This window comes from Dermacentor silvarum, chromosome 1, assembly GCF_013339745.2.
Source record: "Dermacentor silvarum isolate Dsil-2018 chromosome 1, BIME_Dsil_1.4, whole genome shotgun sequence".
NCBI classification, from domain to species: domain Eukaryota; kingdom Metazoa; phylum Arthropoda; class Arachnida; order Ixodida; family Ixodidae; genus Dermacentor; species Dermacentor silvarum.
In genome coordinates, this window is record NC_051154.1 from 12,137,251 (window position 1) to 12,158,557 (window position 21,307).

Sequence of the window (21,307 nt, forward strand, 5' to 3'; positions counted from 1 at the left end):
TTGGAGGGGTTGTCGGTAACCTTGGTCCGACACGATTTCTCCCACATCTGCGGGTCAGGAGTGGGTTGACAAAAGGCGTGCGTGCGGGCGGTGTGGGAGGACGCAACGCGGTGTGCACGCGCGCACCTGGTTGCCGGCTAATCCGAAGAAGAGGCGCCCCGGCGTAGGTTTTGATTCGGTTTTCTTTGACGTCGCCAGTAGGTCAGACGCGGTCGCGGGAGCGTGGCTGAAGGGCGCGACCGCCGGCTGATGGTTTCCGGGTTCCCGCGTCAAGTCGTTAGCGGCGGCGGCGGCGGCGGCGGCGGCGTGGAGTGGGGGAGCTGTTCCACTTTGCCGCCGCCGCGGTGCTCGCGTCGTCAGGTGACCCGCGTGCAACCGGTTGGGCGCTGTATTTAAACCAGCCGCCGAGGAGAGGGCTCGCTTTTGTGCCTCTTGCGTCGCCAACATGAAGTCCCTTGTGTGCCTCGTCTGCCTGCTTCTCATCTCCCTTTCACTCGTGTGTGAGTAGACATCACTAATTGCTTTGTGGTTGTTGTCAGACCCCCCCACCGCCCACCCCTTGCGACCAGCGCCACGGGTAGTGCTCCCGACTATACGCCCCGGTGCCAAGTTTCCTTCTGCGTGAATTCGGCCTTTTCCTCGCCACTGTGGGTGCCTACGAGGATTATCGGAACACGCAGTTTCCTGATTTGGTCTCGTCGCTTCCGAGAATGATAGGAATAAACTTGAAAAGATTTTACAACGACGTTTCGGGAAGTTGGCTGCTTCTCACCGGACACGCCGGACCAGGCGAGGCATACTGGACAAATATCGTCCCGTCTGCTTCCTGTCGTCCAACGTACCAATGAGGAACATTCGACTACCCGAAGTAGCATTTGCTTATTAATTCTGACCTTGCTGCCTGCTGTTGTTCAATGAAAAGCTTATATAGCGAAAACGACAAAGAGGTCTATTGTAAAATAAGAGAATAAGAAAACGCGAAAACGGATTCCTACACCTGCGGCTAGAAATATTTCTAATACTGAGATGTGGCGAAGTCGCCATCAGAATTTTATTGAGGATGGCGCGTTCTTTTTCTGATGGCTTCTTGCATGCTGCCTTACAGCTGTGGCATTACACCCTTTCGCAAATCACGCAAATTGACATCCAGTATTGTTTTGACAGTTTTTTTTTCTTTCCTGGTGCGTGTGAATGTGGGAGAGCAAACTACTCGAACTTAAGGTTTGCACTACGGAGCTTCCCTTGACGAACTATCCGTATTACAATTTTTTTTTCTGTGTTTGTGTTATCAAAGCTGTGAACTGTATAGTGCTTTCTGTATAAATGTATAAGACCCGCTGTCGCTTTTCAGGCGCAAGCAAGTAGAATCCCGTTGCTGTACGTATACCACCAACGCGACGTGGCGTCAAAGCCTCATGGGGGTTACGTTACTAGCGCTTTTCTTAAGTTAGAAAGAGTAGCTGTCACTACTGTAAAGTAACTAGGTCTAGTTGTCTTTTCATTTCAAACTAGGTCTAGTGGTCTTCTTTTCATTTCGTGAAAGAAGAAGAAGAAGAAGGCCCAGCGCTACTAATATATTCACCGTGGCCTTCCCAGCGTCCTTTAAGCTGTAACGAACTACGAACAGGTTGCACAATCCTTACATTCGTGCATAACCTTCTCAGATCTTTTTTTATTACTGCATTTCAATAATCCTGTAAGGCGGACAGCAGAACAATGTTTTAGCAGCCATATTTACTTCATCTGCTGTAGTATAAACGAACGTGACATAGGCGAATATCACCTATAGGAAAGTCGATACGTATGACATGCAAATACGTGCACTTGACTAACTAACAAAGTTTATGGAAAAAAAAGTTATCTCGACAATGTTAAGGTGATGAGATGTGACGTTTTGCAAAGCCTGTTGCTTCCTGCATTTCTTTTAGTGCGGACCTCAAGGCAGAAAATGAGTTTTGTAAGGGTTAGTGGGATTCATCTGCTCGTAGCTGGGCTTTGGCTATAACACTGTGTCAGCACAATCATGGTCACACTCGAAGGCTAGAATTGAGAAAAGGAAGACGGCGTAGTTGAGGCACGTGCGGCCAGTATCGACCCAGGCAGCGTTGATCAGAGATTGCGTTGTCTTTTCATGTGCTCTACTTTAGCGGAAAAACCCCAAACGTGAAGTCCGGTTTCCTGTCCGTAGAAGGGGGCCAGGTGCCGGGGTAGCAGCACAACACTTGCTTCGTGTGTGCAAAGTCGAGTCCGCTGCGGGACAGCGCCGTCGTAGCCTGAAGTATTGGTGCTTGCGAAGACCTGTATAATCGGCCTTTATGTGGAGATTACAGCCCAAAATTGGACCCAAATTCTCCTCTACGTACGCGACCAAGTTTGTACTAGAAGCTATGTTGACAATTATGTACCGCTGTGACAAAGTATCAGGCAACTGTAAAAGTGGCAGCAATCAAAATTTTCGTGGGAACGAGCAGGTTCATTTAGTTTTGACGCTTGAGTGAGTGTACGGCGCCTGACAGATTGGGGCGGGACTAACAAGCAATCTGTGTACATAGATTTCATTGAAATGCCCCTTGTGATTTCGGGATAATCGAATAGATCATAACTACATAGTAGTCAAAACAAAATCCATTGGGTTTTCAAGAAGACACTTGTCGAGACTAGAAGGAGTCGTAGGTGTGTTATGGATGTTTCAGCATGCGGTACACGTTTTTCAGTTTTTAAACCGCACATAAATAGACCGACCACTCGAATTGCTTGCCTTATTTTTATTTTTATTTTTGCTACTGTGACAACGGCCTTGTTCGCGTACGCTAGGTCAAGTGTGGTTATGCACGTGTTATTAGTTTTATCATTTAACCACAAGAACTAGACGGCAGGCTGCTTTTTGATATGGCTGCAGGCTGCTTGACGGCGGACGTGAAGCAGCTTTTTGAAGAACAGCTAAACCAATATCGACTCTGTAACGTCGAGTAAATTCAACGAATCAGCCTGAGTCGGGCTCCGAATATCCCGACAGAGCAGGTTCTCCACAAGAAAACGGATGCCCTAAACACAGCAATTCACCAATTAAGAGAAGTAGCGTTCGTTTAGTACTATGCTTAAGATAAGCCACCTTAGAAAAAGTGCAGGCTTTGTGTTGGTTCTCGCATTTTGTTGAATACCGTAAGCTGCGAAGACGTCATTGCGCGACGCACTTTTATGAGCGCAGTCTATTTTAAGCACGAATGCCCTGCCGGTGCTTGTAGCTCGTCAATCATGCGTGCGGGATAGCATGGGATCCGTACTTACAGCGAAGTCGAAGTTTCAGTGATTCGTGTATGAGCGAGCCGCGCTCAGCTACCGAACTGTAGTCGTCGTGAATGGGTGGTTCGTAAGAAAAGATGGTATCATGTTTTATTCATTCTGTTACTCTATAGGATATACATTCCTCCTAATAGTGTATATCTTTCCACCCCCTGTTTTCCATTTTTGACCGGTCGAAAAAGAAAAAAAAAAACCCAGAGATTCTAGAATAGACTTCGTGGATGTCATCTTTCCTTTTCGTACCATAACATCCTAATTATTAATACCCGCTCGATGCAGAAGTGACGTTGGTGTGCCCACCCCGCGGTGCCTTAGCGGCTGGTATTTCGCGGGCGCAGGGCCCTTCCAGGGAATCCTTATTTTGATGGGGCCGCAACACAAGAAAAAGCACCACTGTACATAGTTTTCGGTGCATGCTGAAGTGATCAAAATAATCCGGAGCACACCACTACGGTGCCTCTCATTGTTTGAAGCATGTTTTGAGACGTAAACTACACCAATATACTCACCGCAACTTCAGACAAGCCTTTTTTTTTTAAATATAGAAATTTACGTTAAAGCAATAAAAATTTGTTATTTTTTATAATCTTGCGTAAACTAATGTACCGCTTTCGCAAGGCGCAGACTTACTGAAGGTAGTGTGCCAACTTAACATCATTAAAGAACGTTAAATAGGAAAGAATAGCATTGTCTAGCCGTGAAAGGTAGTTGCCATGCCTGCAACATCGATACTTCGAGGGCGATAGCTTTTACATTAGAGAAAATGTATTTTCAAGGTGTTCTGCCTGCTTCACGTCTAAAAATGAAGCGCTTAAAGCAAGCGAATCTTATCTTGATCACCTTGCTCATCTTGGTCGTCTTGTGTAACAGAGCAGTAGCAAGGTGGACCTGCATGGCGCTCGTATGCCGAAACGCTGATAACCTTTCTCTCGTTGATTTTATTTATTGCAGCCTCGATGGGACGAAGGTCGTCTCGCTAATCTTGCTTCTTGCCGACTGCTTATCCCACTTACGTTTGCTTTAATCGATTACATTTCCAGGACCGTGTTTGGATTATCACCTGAAGTTCCGAGGCCACCGAGACGCAGTCGCAGCGCATCACGGCGCTTCGTTATCGCAGAACCTTGCCTAATTGCGATGGAATCTATACTAAAAGCAGCCTCTCTTGGTCCATTAGTGCGTCCTCAGCGAACCAGAGATCTTTGAGCAGTTAACCTGTCGAGCCGCTGAATTGTTCATGCACGACGACACTAACACTTGTAGTTTATTTTGCATTCGCCAAGGCTATGAACCATCGGCAATCTGACTTGTAATCGACACTGGAGTGTTTCTTTATCGTGTATATAATAAATTATTTGGAACATAATGCGTACAGAATCTAGAAAGGGCGACATTTGTTGCAATTTGCGCATTAACATTTTTGTCGACAGATTATTAGCGGAGTTAGGTCTTTTTTATGCCACAGCGTTAGACCAGCCATTAGGCAAAAGAAATCGTACACTATCAGCTATGTCCTATATTATGTGGGGTCACCTCTTTCGATGAAGTTGTTCCATTTTGCTTTATACCACCTGGCAACTCTTCCTCAGCTTGTTGACACTGTCATCTCGCTTGATATTGTCGCAGCATCTCGGGCTGACTTCTTTTCAGCCTGCCACCAAAATCAGTCGTCATTGCCACCATAGCTTTCGACTTTTCTCATTACGTATGGTTCAAACCACTTTCCATCTAGGAATGTGGTGCTGATGTCAACGGCTTTGGAGATACCTCGTACGTAGTCCTTTTTCCTCATTACCTCGCACAGACTATACTGAACATTCTGAATTCAACCGCTTACGCTGTCCGAATCTAATACTTTGTAGAGATCGGTTCAGCTTTTACACGATATTGTTGATCTTTGCACTGCCTGGCAAACTTGTTGTTTCAGCTTTACTACTTCTCATATAAATTTTTCTCACAGACACGTGGCTCTGAATAGTCAGCACCAAAGGTCATCTTTGCTTCGCTTCACCACGCAATAATCGAAGACATACGTGCATCATGCATCAGCCTCCTTCGATATGATAAACCCCTGCTGGGCCGGACGGCGTTATTAATTCTGTTATTTTTTTTCTCAGCCGATCTGCTGATAAGCTGCTCTTTCCTCTGGCAGGTCCCGACGCGGAGCTGGTGGTATCGCATGCTGGCCGCCCCTCTACGTCGCGCTGGTCGTGCCATTGCAGCATGCGGCGCTGCCGTTAGCCAAATGAGCCAAAGAACAAATCGAGTGCTAATTCTCACGACAGATATCTGGAAGTGCATGCTCGATACGGAAATCTTTGTCGCGATTTTGTGCCTTTTGTTTTCCCCTGAAAGCATACGTTAAGAGCTGTTCACAAGCCTTAGCACTGGTGTCGTTTCAATGCCACAAGACCTACATCAGGCACGGCGAAGTCAGAGGCCGACGGCTCCCGATGAATGGCACCGTTTGAACAACTGAATACGCTACTGAATGCGGTCACCACATTCAATTCTTGCTTTAATTTGTTACAATATTGTCCCAATGTCATTAAACAAGGAGCCTCTTTGTGATCTATGAACTCCTTGTCGAAACGCACTGAATACCTTTATTAATAAGCTTTGACTTAAACATAGAAGACACTGATCGGTTAAATTTGTGAAAGAACTTCGTTACGTATTTTTTAGAGAAAAATAACCGGTAGATATCACTTCGTACATTGTTTTTTTTTTTCACTCACATCCCACCGACCATTGAGACGTGATAAACGTACGTGATTGGCTGGCCAAGAAGATCGCAGCGCGTGGCCGCTGGCGCGAACCTTTGCAACCACCTCGGCTTACTTCAGGCGCGGCACCAGGTGAGACCCGGTAGAAATGCTTTTTATCAGGCAGTCAAGTTTCAACCTTCCTGTATTGACGCAATTTTGAGGGAAGTCAGTGCAGACACTAATACAAACGAGGCGGTGTACATTACAGACGAAAAGCTATAGTGGGAAACTAGCTTATTTCAGTAGTGCACGTGTCTTAGAAAGCTGGCCGTAGGCGATGAAAAAGAAGGTGTCGTTTATTGGGAATAATATTCTGACGGCATTTCTTCTTTTCCTTCATTTAAAGCGTATTGCATTAGGAAAAATAACTGTCGCTAAATGCGTGGGCATGGTGGATGGGACTTATTGCAATATATCCCAGTGGCGTTTTTCCTGGCAGCCGCATGCTTTTGTTAGGTTGGAAGATCCATGCATCCACCGTAACTGCCTGAGACCGGGCTGTTATTTAATTACTGACAGAAGAATATTCGCGCAGAAGTAGAGAATACATAAGCTTTTGACATAAAATATGTAAACATAAGAATAACTACGAAAAATAAGCACCACACGAAAAATACACCAATTTATTAACACTGTTGTCAGAAACAACGACAAAGAAAATAAAATTTGGGGAGAGGGGGAACATTCTACTCGCGATTCAACGTTGCTGATTGCTGTGTGAGGTTTGTAATCGCTTCCGAAAATGTATTACCAGAAACGGAAGCGATGGCTTCAGCTGCTGTGTATTACTTTTCCTTATGGTGCGACAGAAAGAAACAAGAAAATGAAAATAGGTGTGCGACGCAGAAACCACTCATCAAACCGAACAAATGGAAAATGTTGTCTAGCTTATAATAAGCAATGGATCGCCGCGATTTGAGTAAGTCGCGGCTTCCGACCCGCGTGTAAGGTTCGCTTATTTTTTTTTTTCTTTTTAGGGTTTCTTTGCTTTTACATTGGCTGTCGTTTAGTGAAACCTCAATTTTCACGAGCCCATTAGTTGTATTCCTGGTATATACCACGCATACCACTCCTCTCATGCATGCATTAATTTTTATAAAGCATCAATAGAAGCCTAGCACTCTCTCCTGTCCACTTCTATTGTCACATTGTTTTGCACCAGATACAATGTATCAGCTAAGTCGTGCTGAAGCGTCTTCTTCTGCGCGTTCGTTTTATTTGCGGCACGGGTCGCGCCTATTCCGACAGTTTCGCAGGTAACAAAAAAGAAAAAGAAGAAGCGCTCCTCATGGTGAAGTCGCATGCAGTTAAATCTGCGGCGGCGAGTCGCACGCAGCAATGATATTTACACGGCGAGCCGTGGTCCGCATGCTCTGTGCGAGCTTCCAGCGGAACTGGTCTTCGCGTTATCTTCGACACGCACAGGACGCGCATAAAGAAGCGAGGCAAAACACTGGCACGTCGAGCGGCGAGCCCGGAGATAGGTGGGATGAACTTTCTCGACAGCGCGGAGAGACGTCATGGGGGTCACAGGGCGACCCATCAACATGGCACTCACGCCACCGACGCTCCTTGTGGGCGAGCTTTCTGGAACTCGACCACCGAAGCGGTCTCGAAGGGCCTTCTCTCTGGTCGTGCAGTCTTTGTTTCGTTTGATAAGTGGGACAGGGTATGCCGTCGTTCGGGAGGAGTGCACGCAACCTCTGGCGCGCAATGATGGCGAGATAGGCGCCGAAGGCCATGACGGCACTCGCGGCCGGGGAAGCGCCGGACCCGTTATCCTTGCGCGCGTCAAGGCTACGCGCGGCCACGTCTCTGATTGCGCCACCAGCGGCGCTGGATGCTGCAGTGAGAAGAGCGTGGGACAGAAATGCATTATGTGAGGCGCAAGCAGCAAGCGCAGCATCACCGGCGGGCTTAGCGCAGAGGCGTCCCTTAAACTGTGCATATGAGCAGCGTTCGGACCAACCTGACGGGTATTCACCGACTAAGCTTCGCCGATTGTTAAGCAATGGTGGCCGCAATACGTATTAGTTTAATAAAACATGGGCCCGGCTCATGGGGAGTATCTAAGCGGTGGACCCTAGATATCTACACTTAAAGAGGAGGTACACAGCGGACACAAGCAGCCAGCGTACGCCAGAAGGACCTTAGCGTACCTGAGGATTAGCGTCGGCAGCGATGCGCACGCGCAATGCACCAAGTGTTTTGTATGCAGGGTCGCGTATGGTCGAGTGAAGTATCATGCGTGCAGCAACATATACGCTCAGCTCTGAAGGATAGAGAGAAATAAATAATTTATTTGTAAAAAAAAAAAAAGGCAGAGGTGGCTTGCGGCGTATGCCTCTAATATGACATCATATCTTTGCAGCATAAACACAGATTTTCTTTTACTTCGAGAGGATTCGCCGCAAGACAAATGAGAAATGGAAACTTCGAACTTTGCATCGTGCAGGAACTGCAACAATATCTCTATAAACTTATAGTCCGTCACCCAGCGGGTGCAATTTTCGGGTACGTCTGGCCTCAGTACAGCCTTTCGCAAAATCTGAAGTCTGATGATCCGCGTTCCAGGGCACAGCCAAAGCAAGTGTCGAGCATCTGACGTTGCCACAGGAGCCGAGAACTTGGGGCACGTTCCTTGGTTGACGTTTGTCAATTCCAAATTATGTCAAGCGTGAGGCTGTTCCGGCGCCTAAGCTTTTCTGCATCTGGGACCGAATTCACAAAATGTTCTATTACCAAAGGCGAAGTGCGCCTTCAGTAATATTATATCGAACATCACGATTCGCGGACACCAACTCTTAGGAACAGCTTTAGTGTAAAAACTTAATTGAAAAAACTTAAGCTTAAACTCCGCCCAGCTATTATCTGCGGAATTACCACGCCGCAATTTCTCGAAGTAAAATGCGTCAGAAAAATCGTAAAGTACGACTTAACCACAGCCTACAGGCATGACAGAGTCGGAATGTAATTTGAATGTACGAGAAAACACAAGACTCTCAAGACTCTATAACAGTAATGCTAAAAAATTATATTTGAATTTAACTTGTCATGAGATAGAAGGGCGAGAGTGAAAGAGAACGCCGAGAATTTAACAAGATGAACGCTCAGTTTCCTATACCAACCCTTAAAAAATTTAGCGGCGCTAGTGAAGTGTATAATTCTACAAGCTTCCAGTGGACATCATGCGTCTGCAGAATCCCCAGAAATGTTCCAACTAACGAAACAGCACGACAGTTGCACTGGTGAGAAAATGATAAAAGGTGGCTTTTTTTTTTCAATCGCGGTACGAACTGTAGTAGCGGCGTTACCCCGTAATTGAAGAAACAAGCTGTTTTATTGAGATTCGGTAGCTATTTACAATCGACGGTTACGATGAGTTTCGACATTAGGCATAAAATATGTACAGATGGATGGGAATGTCGTCGATCCTAGGCGGCTGTTTACGGCGTTGACTAAGCGATTTCTATAAAGCATGCTTTTTTCAGCCCTAACGAATAAAAAAAAGAGAAAGAGTCGCGAACAGGTCCCACTTAAAAAAGCGCAGTCCCGAAAAGCAAAATACAACTCCTTTGCATATAGGTACAGTCACTGTGCAAAAATATTTAAAGAAATAGAGAGAGGAGAGAGAGATCAAGGTATATAGTTGTCATCGCTACAAAGAAAAGAAAGGTGCACAGTGCGTGACCGAGACGGCATTTTAACGCGAGAGCGTTAGGGGCCCCGTGTCGCAGAAAATCCGGCGTCGGTGTTGGCGTGCTGCGTCCTCGGCCAAGAAAATCACGCCGAACCATTCCGACCACGTCAGAAATGCGTCAGAAAAATCGTAAAGTACGACTTAACCACAGCCTACAGGCATGACAGAGTCGGAATGTAATTTGATTGTACGAGAAAACATAATTCTGTTACGCGGAAACTCAAACACAAACCCCTTTTCCAGCATTTCTACCATTGATACAAGTGCGCGCCCCGGTCGGTATTCCTTGCAAAAACACCATCCAGATGGTGCTCGCCTCCTCGGCAGCGGCGCGCCGAGGCGAAGGTTGCAGAAAAAAGAAAGCTGTAGTTGCCGGGAAGCCTGACAAACAGTCAGGGATCTTTGAATGCTATCGCGTTCGACTCTTAAAGGCGAAGCTTAAGCGCCCTCCAAATTTAAGTTTCTACACGTTCGACTCGTCGCGGAGTGAGGGCTTTGATTCATAAACCTTTTTGATATTTATAAAACACTGGCTCGCGCCTTCGCTGTTGTTCGCCATAAGACGATTGGTGGGCGAACGTTGCTACGAATCACTCTTAGGCACGCAGGGCTTTACGAGTCCAGAGGGCTGGAATCGTAAGCTTCCTCTCCTGTAAGACCGCTCTCGAGCAGTCTCGAGCAACCACGGTGGTGCTGTGCCAAACAACAAGGTTTCGCTCCTTTCACGGTCACACCGGCTAACGTTTGTCTCTGCCAGTGTAGTGGCGAATAAGAAGAAGATAGTGTAGGCTTTGGAGAAGCACGAACCACGCTTACCCGAAGGAAATTTTATGAACGTTGGTCCCTGCTGAACACGTGTAGTCGCCCACTTTGTCATGACTTACTGTGCGCAGTTACCAGTGGATTGCTCTAAATGATTCTTGACCATAGTGTTAAGCTTCGCCGCACACGAGTAGCATTTTATGAAAAGCTAAGTAGATGTCTGTTTCTTTATGTGTGGACCAACCCTCCCGTAACCGCCCTCTTTTCACAGATGTACCCTTGTGTCACTGTGCGCAGGTCATGCTGCACACAACAAAGCGTGCTCCCTGAAGAAGGACCCCGGGAACTGCGAAGATGCTTCGACCAAGTGGTACTATGACAGTAAGACCAACTCCTGCAAGCTGTTCGTGTACGGCGGCTGCGACGGCAACGACAACCGCTTCGACACAGAGGCCAAATGCAAGAAGGCGTGCGTCCGTGAGTATACGGCGCGTCAGAACCGCCCAACTAGGTCACGAAGCCGGCATCTGATACCGTCAAAGACTCAAGTGCGGTTAGGACGAGAAAGCAAAACAAAAGCACAGTATAGGTTATATCTAAAGTTCAATGTTTTGTGATTTTCTTTTTATTTTTCTGAAATTCAGTGTACATTTTTCGGCTTTTATTTCCATGCAGCCGAGAATTCGTTTTCTTTTTTGTTAGCAGTTTCGGTGAGTTTCCTAGATTTTTAGCCTCGAAACTTACCGTTTTCTTTTTTTGGTTAATATCTAGGTCACGAATTTTGTTGACGCTGAAACGTTAACGACTGCAGATCCTACTCTTCAACACTTTAGTTGCATCCAATACACATAACTAACCAGTCTAATAAAGGAACAACGCGCTACAGCGATATGACTATGCAGTCATATTCGAGCACAAATAGAATGAGACTTACGAGGGTACAGAGCTCCAACGAATAGTAAGAAAAAAAAATAGACTAGGTACAAGCCCGAGTTACGATCAGTGAACTTGCTGAGGTCTCAGTGGCCACAGCTCGAATAGTGCAATGGCCGGGGCCAGGGCTTCCCCGGTCTCTCTGCGTAAAATGGGTGGCATAGCTGACGCGTCAGTTCGATCTCGCAAGGCTCTTTGCATCGGAACGCATGTAAATCTGCTCTCTGGTAAATTGGCCTTCACTGACCCTTTTCGGTGAAAGCCATATTCCTGGAAAAAAAGTTAAAGAAAAATTGACGTACTTCTTTTTAATGCTACAGTTATATCCGTCAGTATGCCCTTATGTATTTCCCCCCCAAAATGTATGATGCATACTTTTGCGCTGGTCCTCCTCCCATTGTAGCGGGCTAATTGCACATGGTTGACTGCAGCAACTATTTGGAAGGCAGTAAAATGGTGCAATTCAGAGAAGGGGGCAGGTGGGATATCTCGCGCAGAAGTGGGGGCCAGCACATAGGCTACGTGCATTGCACAGTTGAAAGCACAAGCGCCATGCTGCGGTGAAGTGCCGTGTTGAGGAAGCTTGCACGCAGAATTTCGCTTGCCACTATTTTACGACAGCTCCTGAAACTGCACTCTCAAGTTGGCATTCCTGCATAGGTGCCCCATGTTTACACAGAGAGCGCCATAAATGTGGGACTGAACGTATTACAAATCCATGCATCAACTAATTACGTCTTTCATTAAAAACGTGGGTCTGCTGCTGAAGGCAAAATATGTGGCATGAGGATAATTGAGTTAGAAAGTTAAGCAAGTTTATCTACATAAGCTAGAAGCAATGCAGCAAGAATGTCGCAGTGTTAATCTAGAGAAACTTATGACACATGTTTTTACATGTTGAAATGTTGGGGCCCTATATCGGTTTGAACTTGTTCATTGTGTGCAGTGTTTATTCAGAGATAGCATTTTCTGCGGAAGACAGGAGGCAAGAAACACACTTCTATCGACACACAATGAACAAATACAAGCCGGGAACGTTAGTTTAACGGAAAGGGCCTCGCTTTTCAGCCTAGCGAGAACTGCAGTCGACGTGGCCACAGCAGTCATATTCTTGTGTTGACCTTTACCCCACGGCGCAATCGGCTGAGTTCGTGCACGGTGCTCGAGATATGTGATTGGGCTCTGCAATGCAAGGTGGCATTGCTGCGCCCTGATCTCGGTTTGGACTCTCGGAAGGATAAATTGTACTTATAGGCAGCGAGATGACACCACAAGAGAAAAACAAACTACATCTCGCGTGCAGGGAGCTGCTTCGACTACTCGCGCATGTTCATGGATTCAGAATCGACGCCCTTATTCATTTTGCCCTTTCTTTCCCATGTTTACTCCACCAAAACGTTTTTGGCGTTGGACAGTCGCATTCTCTGAGACACTTTAAGAGATGACGGATGGCGACAGTACGAGGGTGAAAACGGGTGATGGCAAAGAAAACATTACGCGTGCGCATTCATTGAAATGTGCTCTCCGGGAATGCATAACTGCGCAGAAACATTGCGAATAGCAATCAGCGTTGAGAAGACTAGCGTTATTCCTTGTGTGTCTCTCAAAGAAACTCTCAGCGAATGCTGTCCCAGTGTGTGCTTATCTTGCAGGTGTCGAGCGCGAAGACCATCTCGCCACAGCGCCTGCTTGTTGTTGTAATCAGGCGCTGAAGAGCCGCAGCGCCTTGGTTTGGGTTACTTTACAAACCAAAGGGATGGGTGCTGTGGTTGAGACACTGTTTTAAAGAAGTACCATCGAACGTGTTTCCTCATAGGGTGCCTCGATGTGCTGTCAGCCGAGCATCGCTTAACGTGGAAAGGCTTCCTTCAACTGCTGCCCAAGCAGGCTCCATGCTGGTGGGTCAATCCGCGCCACATTGCTGTTCGCGGTCACTCGAAGCACTCATCCGCTTACCGCAGCACGCAGTTACGACAGCAAAATGCTGGCAGCGTCGGGTGTGCACAGTGTTTTGGGACATGTGAAAGCAAAGTGCGTCGAAAGCACTCCCTTCACGAACGCGTCTTTTGTTCTCTCTATGCAGTGGACGCCGTCTTTCTTCTGATGACTTTGTGAGTTGTATTTTTTCTTTCGAATAAGAGTTACTTGCGCAGAGATGCCTGTACAAAATCAATGAGGATGCGAGAAACACCTAGAATCGAATAAATATTTTACACGGTTTTATTTCTATTTCGTCAACTAGTTGCTTTGCGAGAGTTGGATTATCCAACCTAATTAGTATCTTGAGAACAAAATTAATCTTAAAAATTAGGCACGCACGCGAAAGAACAACGTACGTATTCACCAATCAATTTGTACGCTAAAGCGGTTTATAAGAATAGGCCCCGTTCAAGCGGGATTACGAACATGATATTAGCGGAAGCGACAGACCAATTAGTACAAGCGAAAACTTTGGTACTTTGAACGCAGAATATTTGCCCTGCAGGATTTCCTAGGAAGCTTCCGTGAACGCAAGTTGCGCTTAAAATGTGATGTCGACTATGTGCAGGGTACGTCCACAGTCTTATCTGTAGGCTCTTGACTACTACAAAAAAAAAAAAAAAAAAACATTTTACTTCTGTATAGCGAAACAAAAGTGCAAGTGTAGTTGCATGTGAAGCTGTGAGGCGGGGACAAAAAGAAACAGAGACTGTGCTACCATATTTGCGTTGCAAGAGAAGGGAGTGCAATATAAATAAAATACAGCGTCTAAAGGTTGTAACTAGTTACTTTTCAGCGCGATGTTCACTTTGGAACGAAATTCTGTGCACCTCAAAGCGCAAAAGCGCTTTACAACGCTCCCACGTTTTGATGCCGATTTTTAATTGCTGCATATGACATGTGAACGACAGCTTGTCGACAGTGTGCATACCGATCTATGTTAAGTCTTCGATTTTCGCAGTACCTCTTACGGGCTCCCGACGTAAGTGGTTAGACGTCACTGACTTGAACAAATCGTGCTCACCAAACACGACACGAACTTGCAGATACATAAAGATACCCAGAATGAGCTATACACACAAATACAACCTCAGCTCACAGCAGTAGTGTCGTTTTCTGCTTTTGCTTTTTGCGCTTAACTGGGTGCATTCATCATGGTGCGTACACTTTCTCACCTCGGCTCTAACTACTCTAACGCTGTATTCTTGCGATAAAGGAGACTCCCGAACAAGAAACCAGAAATCTGAATATCTTTTATTGTCAGACAAGGGCTTCCCAGATCACGTTGCCCCTGGAACCATGCGCCTCAGAGACCCGTTTTCTTGGAATCGCGAGACTTTACGCACGTGTGTGTTCGTGCAGATGCTTTATACATTATATTACCAGGAAGAATGCTCCCGCGTGCACTGTAGCAACGACATACGCTCATTGCGACTGTTCGATCACTCTGTACTCATCTAGAAAGAGCCCGGTTTAGAAGGGAAGACCACCAAGCTTCGGGCTTCCTCATGGGAGATTTCTTCGTCGCATGAATGCGCCACAGCAAATAAAATACATCTCAATCTAACACCACTACTAATTTTGGACGCATGGATTTGAAGGTGCACTCTTGGATACATGATAACGCAGTGAATAATAATAATAATAATAATAATAATAATAATAATAATAATAATAATAATAATAATAATAATAATAATAATAATAATAATAATAATAATAATAATAATAATAATAACGGAGGACGCTTTTGCATTGGTCTCCTTCTTTTGGGTTTATCATTCTGCTTTATTATGTGTTCAAGACCATATATCCCACAATATCTTGTTTGACAGTGATGACACAGTTTACGCCACACAACTTTGTGTAGCATTGCACCAGTGCTTTTCCATTAAGTATGTGAACCAGATATATCAACAGAATGATCGTAAAGACTGGCATGTATTGAAAGTGTCTACATTACAAAGCTGAGCAAGTTTCAAAGGAGGAGACGTACATGGGCAGGTCAGGTGCTCCTTACAACAATCGCCAAAACTGTTGTTTTAGGAAAAAAAATCATATGGTGCCCTTTCTTGCTCATGTTTCACAAATAAGACTAACCTGGTGATGATGATTCAGGTTGGACACAAGGAAAACGCTGTGCACAGTTTTCGGTCATTGCACTGCTCTACTGCGCGCACATTTTGTTGTTGCCGTGCACATTTGTGGCACAAGACCGGACATGCTAACTCTTAGTTGAAACCAACGGTAAAGCGCTATAGTAGAGAGAACTTATTGCCAAGAACGCATTGAGGCATTGCGGATGAAACAGAGTGTGATATCAAGAGGAAAAACAAATTTGAATAACAAAAAGCGAGAGAACAGGGCCGCGAGTTTGTAGCGATGCCTTATGACTTATTCTATACTGGTCTTATCATCCACCGCTCACGGCCGGCTGATCCCGTTGATAACGCGAGCGGACCGTCGCTCTGACCACTGACGAAGCGCGATAAGCGTGAAAAGGCATTATTACCGGAAAGGCATCGCTACAAAATACCGGCCCTGACTTCGTGGCTTAGGGTAGGGACGTTCACTTTTTGGCACATGAGCTCACGCCGCTGACTTGCTTGTTTTAAACAAGATGTTAGCTAAAGACCTAGCTTGTAAGATAATGTGTCTATATTCTTTCATGCTGTCGATGGACTTCTCATGCGGTTGTTTGCTTTCATTCGGAATTTCCATCGTATAGCTTTCTGATTTAACCTTATTCTGTCGACATGACAATCATTTTTGTATCTTTAAAACATTACTGCACAGGTTGCAAAGGGTGTTCCATGCCAACTGCAAGTACAGAACGAAAATAAAGTGGGTTCGATAGAATTAGCTATGGGCGGTGTAGATGAGGCATAGCCTATTTCTCATATACGCTGAGCCGTGCTCCCTCTAGGGCTACAAAAATAACGCATCTTTTCCACCCCAATCTTTCGCCATTATTTCTCGTGCAATCTCGCACAGAAACCTATTCATTCTGGGCAGAAAGGTGAAGGAGAACGCTAGCGCGCTGATTGACACCGAAACATGCAGCTTCACGACCTTGTGACTACTATGGTTGACAGGATAATCCCAACAACGCCCGCATGTGCTCGAAGAAGCCGCCAGCAGCAGTGGCTAAGCGCATACCACGATGCAGGAACATCTTGCGGTCAGCGTCTAGGCGACCACTAAAACGCGTGTGGGCCAGACCACAAATCTAAAGCAGTGCAGCTATTGACGCACAAGCGAAGAAGGGGTCAGGAGACAACTAATACGTGGGAGACAGCTGGGCATCATTGTATCGTTCAACAGTACAATGACGCAGAAGGCGACGAAGCTGACGGGGCCGACACGCGGCGTTACGATTGTACCCGGAAATCAGTATCATTGAGAAATAGCGATGATGACAGTTATCTGGCAATTGCAATGTCAAGTGGAGTGCGAGGCTCTTAATAAAAACAAGTTCGGGGCACGGAACCTGATATGTCACTGCTGGGTGTCCTTTTATGCACGTTAGCATTTCTCCCTTATTCGTGATCTTGACATTGATGCAGCTCGTGATGTTTTCGCACTCGTTAAGTATTTTCGACCGTTTTCAACCGCTAATGCCTGAATGCATGCATTCTTGGCAATATACATCACGCAGCCAAGCTTGGTAATCTTTGGACTGAATATGACTACAACTACTCAATTCTGCCCATATTTCCAATATTTCAAACAGTACACCACTGCTAGCGTCTCATGGCCGGTGGAACAGTAATACCATCCTTTTGTTACAAAACATGACAGAAACACAAATAATAAACAAACTTAGAAATACGTATATATTCACAACTTCATATGAAACCACGTACCAAATATATGCTAAATATTTATTTAGAAGATTGTATCTAATCGCAAGAATTTCAGTACTTATGATTAGGCAATTCTGGTTAGTTACGTATAGTAGAAACAAATTGCGTGTTTATTTTCCTTAAAACACAACACTGAAATTATTGCAATATCTATAGTAAACGTTGATGGACGAGTCTAGGCAGGAGGTCTACCGAACTTCCTCCTCGAGCTGTGTGCTGCTGACCGATGTTTTGGGTAGAGCACTGAAGGAATGGTACCGGAATATCCGTGGCAGGGAGTCCTGTCGAGGCACCCTATTAATAGTGTGGCCGCAGTGTCTTCTGGCTGCAGTACTTGGTAAAAAAAGCATTGTACATTCGATGAGTGTAGGCACTGGGTATATCCTACAGATATGAACACGCACCTGCCCAAAGCGCCAGCATATCTTGAGCCCTTCCAACATGTTAAGGCTACCAATATGACGAATCACAGGTGGGATTTTATGTAACGCTATGCTAGCGTTGTCTTTCCCAGTTGTTGTTGTCTCAAAACGTGGCTCGTCTTCCTTTGTGCGCTGACTTATGTTATTACGCTGACAAGAAGGTATGTGAAAAAAAAAGAAAGAAACAGAAGCTGCACAGTGGTAATAAGCAACAAAAAGCCGGTCATTGCTCGGAGGGAACCTAAGTTTATTGCGGTTGTGAGTTAGGTGGAGCTTAAACTATTTTATATTATCTTGAAGACGAATCCAGTTGCTCCAGCCTAAAGACACGCGTAGCTGGCCAAGGAAATTTACTAGGCGACACTTGGGCGCGAAGAAAGTTCGACACATTAATTTGATAGGTGCAGAATTATTACAGTACTCAAGGCACTTTAGCACGGACGAAGTAATTCTGAAACAAAGTAGAGCAAACAAACTCTTTTCGGTTAAACATTCTTCGCGCAAGTGTACACGAATGTTTGCGATAGTCATTAACAAAGGTTCGCTAATTAGCCTTTTACTTGATCTAGGAAGTACGCTGCCATCACAGAATTGAAGTCAATCTGAATATCCGCTCACAAACCTACGAGGAGGTACATTAGCTTTCGAATTACTTTCGGAGAAGGTCGCTACCGAACAAACTAATGTACATCGTGGTGGTTTTTAGGGACGAATGTCTCGAGTGATTGTTGTCGCAAGAGTCCTAAGTGAACATATGTTCACTTAGGAATCTTGCATAGCACCGACTGGATTCAATTCTGCGAAGGCAACATGCTCATAAATTAACTAAAAAAGTTAGAGAATTTAACTGCTAATTAGTAATTATCGCAGTTTATTTCTACTCCACGGTTATTTTAAGTTTAAACGCTCACTGAAACGCCATATTTGCGTCGCTAACAAATATTCAGTAAGCACTTAGCCTTTCTTGAAATGTATGTCGAAGCTGGTAATCGGAAACTGGAGCCTTCAACATATGCGGGAATGAAGGCACGAGAGCAAAATGAATTCCTTCCGAAATGTCACTACAGGTACCAGTGCACTCGCGCACTATCTCATGACACTGCTGGTGGTATTAGAGATGTAGCAAGAGTACAAAAGTACGCCTTTGGTGTTTAATAGAAATCACTAAAAACAGTTCACGCTACATCTGACAGGTCCGAGTCCCCGGTGGATCCGCAATAACAGCCACGGTTGCATGGGAGCATGTCCCTTGGTAACCTTCCTTGATAAGTACACAGAATGTAAGCAAGTGCTATCCGGTAGTAAAACACCAAGAAGCTGCTTGGGGCTCCTGCAAGGTCTTTCGTAGTCCAACGGCTGCATCGGTTGTGGATCTTTCAGGTTGGGTTCTGAAACGAGAGAGAGAGAGAGAGAGCCGCTGCTTAAGGGGCAGGCCTGTCATATAGCGGGCAGAGCTGCGGCTGACCTCGAGGGACCAACTCTGGATGTTTCTCTTTTTTCCCCAGATCCCCACAAGACGACCAGTGGATAGGGGCGGCAGCAGCAGAGCCAGCCTCACTGACGGCAGCGGTGATCCGGTTCGACACATTAAAAGACTGTTTCCAGATAGTCCAGGTCCGTTTCTGTCACCAGGGCTGTGGGTATGCATAATAAGGGTACATGGAGGTGTAGGGCGAGCTGCCCGTCACCACCCTCCGTGTAACTATAGGGCCTGACTGGACTCGGCGGACAACTGTTCCGGCGGGCACCCTGGCGCGCTCGACGACCTCGACCGAGCTTGAGGACTCGGTGACCAGGCTGACCGCGCGCGCCAAGGGCTGGCCGCCGCCACCGCCCCAGTACGGATACCACAAGTTCCAGGGCCACTGTAGCGTGCTTAGCTGGCCCCCTGAGGGCCGCCGCAGCACCTGCACCGGCTGAACGGGGCTCCGAGTCAGCTGCACCAGCGACGTCTGACTCGTCGAGCGCCGGGCTCCGAGCGCGTTCTGATTGCCTGTGAGGTTGAGTGAGACCATGCGCTGTACCTGGCGCCGGTTTGCAGGAGCAGGCACTGCCACCACTTGCGGTGGCTTGGGTGACATGAGCTTCTGAGGAACCCGGATCTCGATAGTGGACGTCTGTGGCTGGGGGGGCGGCGGCGCCACGAACGCTGCTACTTGCTGCTGTTGCTGTTGCGGGATCTGAATGTGGAGCGTCTCTACGGTGTGTGTTGGTGGCTTTCCTGGCTGCACCACCATTGGCGCCGGCTGCAGCTGCTCCTGCTGGTTTGGTATGCGAATCTCCAGGAAGTCTGTCTGGTCCACGGATCCTGCGGGGCTGTCACCTGTCCGTGTGGTCGTTATGCGGATGACTGCGTCCTCGGAGGCAGTCTTTGGAGGTGTCTTTGGCGGCGTTGGCGGCGTTGGCGCGGCTGTGACGGTCTTTGTTGGTTCTGGAGCCTTTGACAGCGAAGCGGTCGATGCGGACGACTTTTCAGACTTACTGTCATCTTCCTTCTTCTTTTTCTTCTTTTTGCCTTTCTTTTTGCCTTTCTTCTTGCCTTTCTTTTTGCCTTTCTTTTTGCCTTTCTTATTCTTTTTCCCTCCTTTTGCGGCCATGATCGCCAGCAATGTCGACGCCACTGCCGCTACGACAAGTAGGAAAACAAATGCTAACAGCGAGTCAACGAAACCGTCGCAGGTGGCACTCATAGTCTTATCCACAACGTTGTACACGGGGCCGCAATTTCCTATGTGTCGATCAATGGTCGGTCCGTAAAAATACTCCTCGTAGTACTTGGGTAACATGGTGAGCAGCATGCGCCGGTAACTTGTGGCAGCCAGGCGCTCAGTGGCGTCCTCCAGGTCCAGCCTGTTCCATTTCATGAGAAAAAGTGAAGCTTTTCGGCGTGTCTTCTTGCTCAGGGTACGTTCCTTGGAGAGGCTTGAGCGCAGTGATGTGATGAACTTGGTCACGTTGATGTCCTCAGTGGGCAACATAGCAACGTGCCGGTCGTGGACAACGAATGCCGGCATTCGCTGGGCCAGCTTGAATGGCTCAGAGTCCAGCATGGGAGCTCGCGTGGTCCTGTGTGCCGCATCAATGTCTTGGCGCACTTCAGCGGGTACGCTCAAGTCCGCTAGTGTTGCATCCCCGTGGCTGCATTTACTTAATATTTCGCTGGGGTGTATGCCACGGAACATCGAAGCCCGCTCATTGAGAGGCCAAAGGCGCACTGCTAGCATGTTGAGTACTTGGAACGATCCCTGTCTGTACGCGCCGCAGAGGTAGCACTCTCCCACTGCACCGTACGGGAAAAGTTGCAAGGCAGTGTACAATGCAAGCACCACAAATACGTAAAGGAAGAACGCACAATAAATGAGCGCCACGCCTGACACGTGCGACCGGATGTTCCGTTCCTCAGGTTCTTCCTCAAAGTTGTGCTGCGTCATGGCTGCAATAGCGAATGGCACGAGCACAAAAAGGATTAAAATGAAAAATACAGGTACAATCCCAAACATCGCGGTTGACCGAAATCGGTCCCACCAGCCAGTTTTCGAGCCGTAGGATGTAAGTCTATTGAAAGCTCTATCC

At 46.6% G+C, this 21,307-nt stretch overlaps 1 protein-coding gene across 2 annotated transcripts; it reads left to right on the top strand.

Moving 5' to 3' along the window:
* The first annotated feature begins 314 nt into the window (after positions 1-314).
* Positions 315-19,326, top strand: LOC119456769 (protease inhibitor carrapatin). Of its 2 annotated transcripts, XM_037718594.2 has the most exons (4): positions 315-500; positions 10,831-11,010; positions 13,283-13,364; positions 19,240-19,326. In XM_037718594.2, coding segments are annotated over exons 1-4 (318 nt in total). In that variant the 5' UTR covers positions 315-445; the 3' UTR covers positions 19,241-19,326. The 2 variants fall into 2 exon arrangements, with proteins under 2 accessions (XP_037574522.1, XP_037574526.1); XM_037718598.2 differs by lacking the exon at positions 13,283-13,364 and having other exon boundaries at positions 361-500.
* Positions 19,327-21,307: the final 1,981 nt, after the last annotated feature.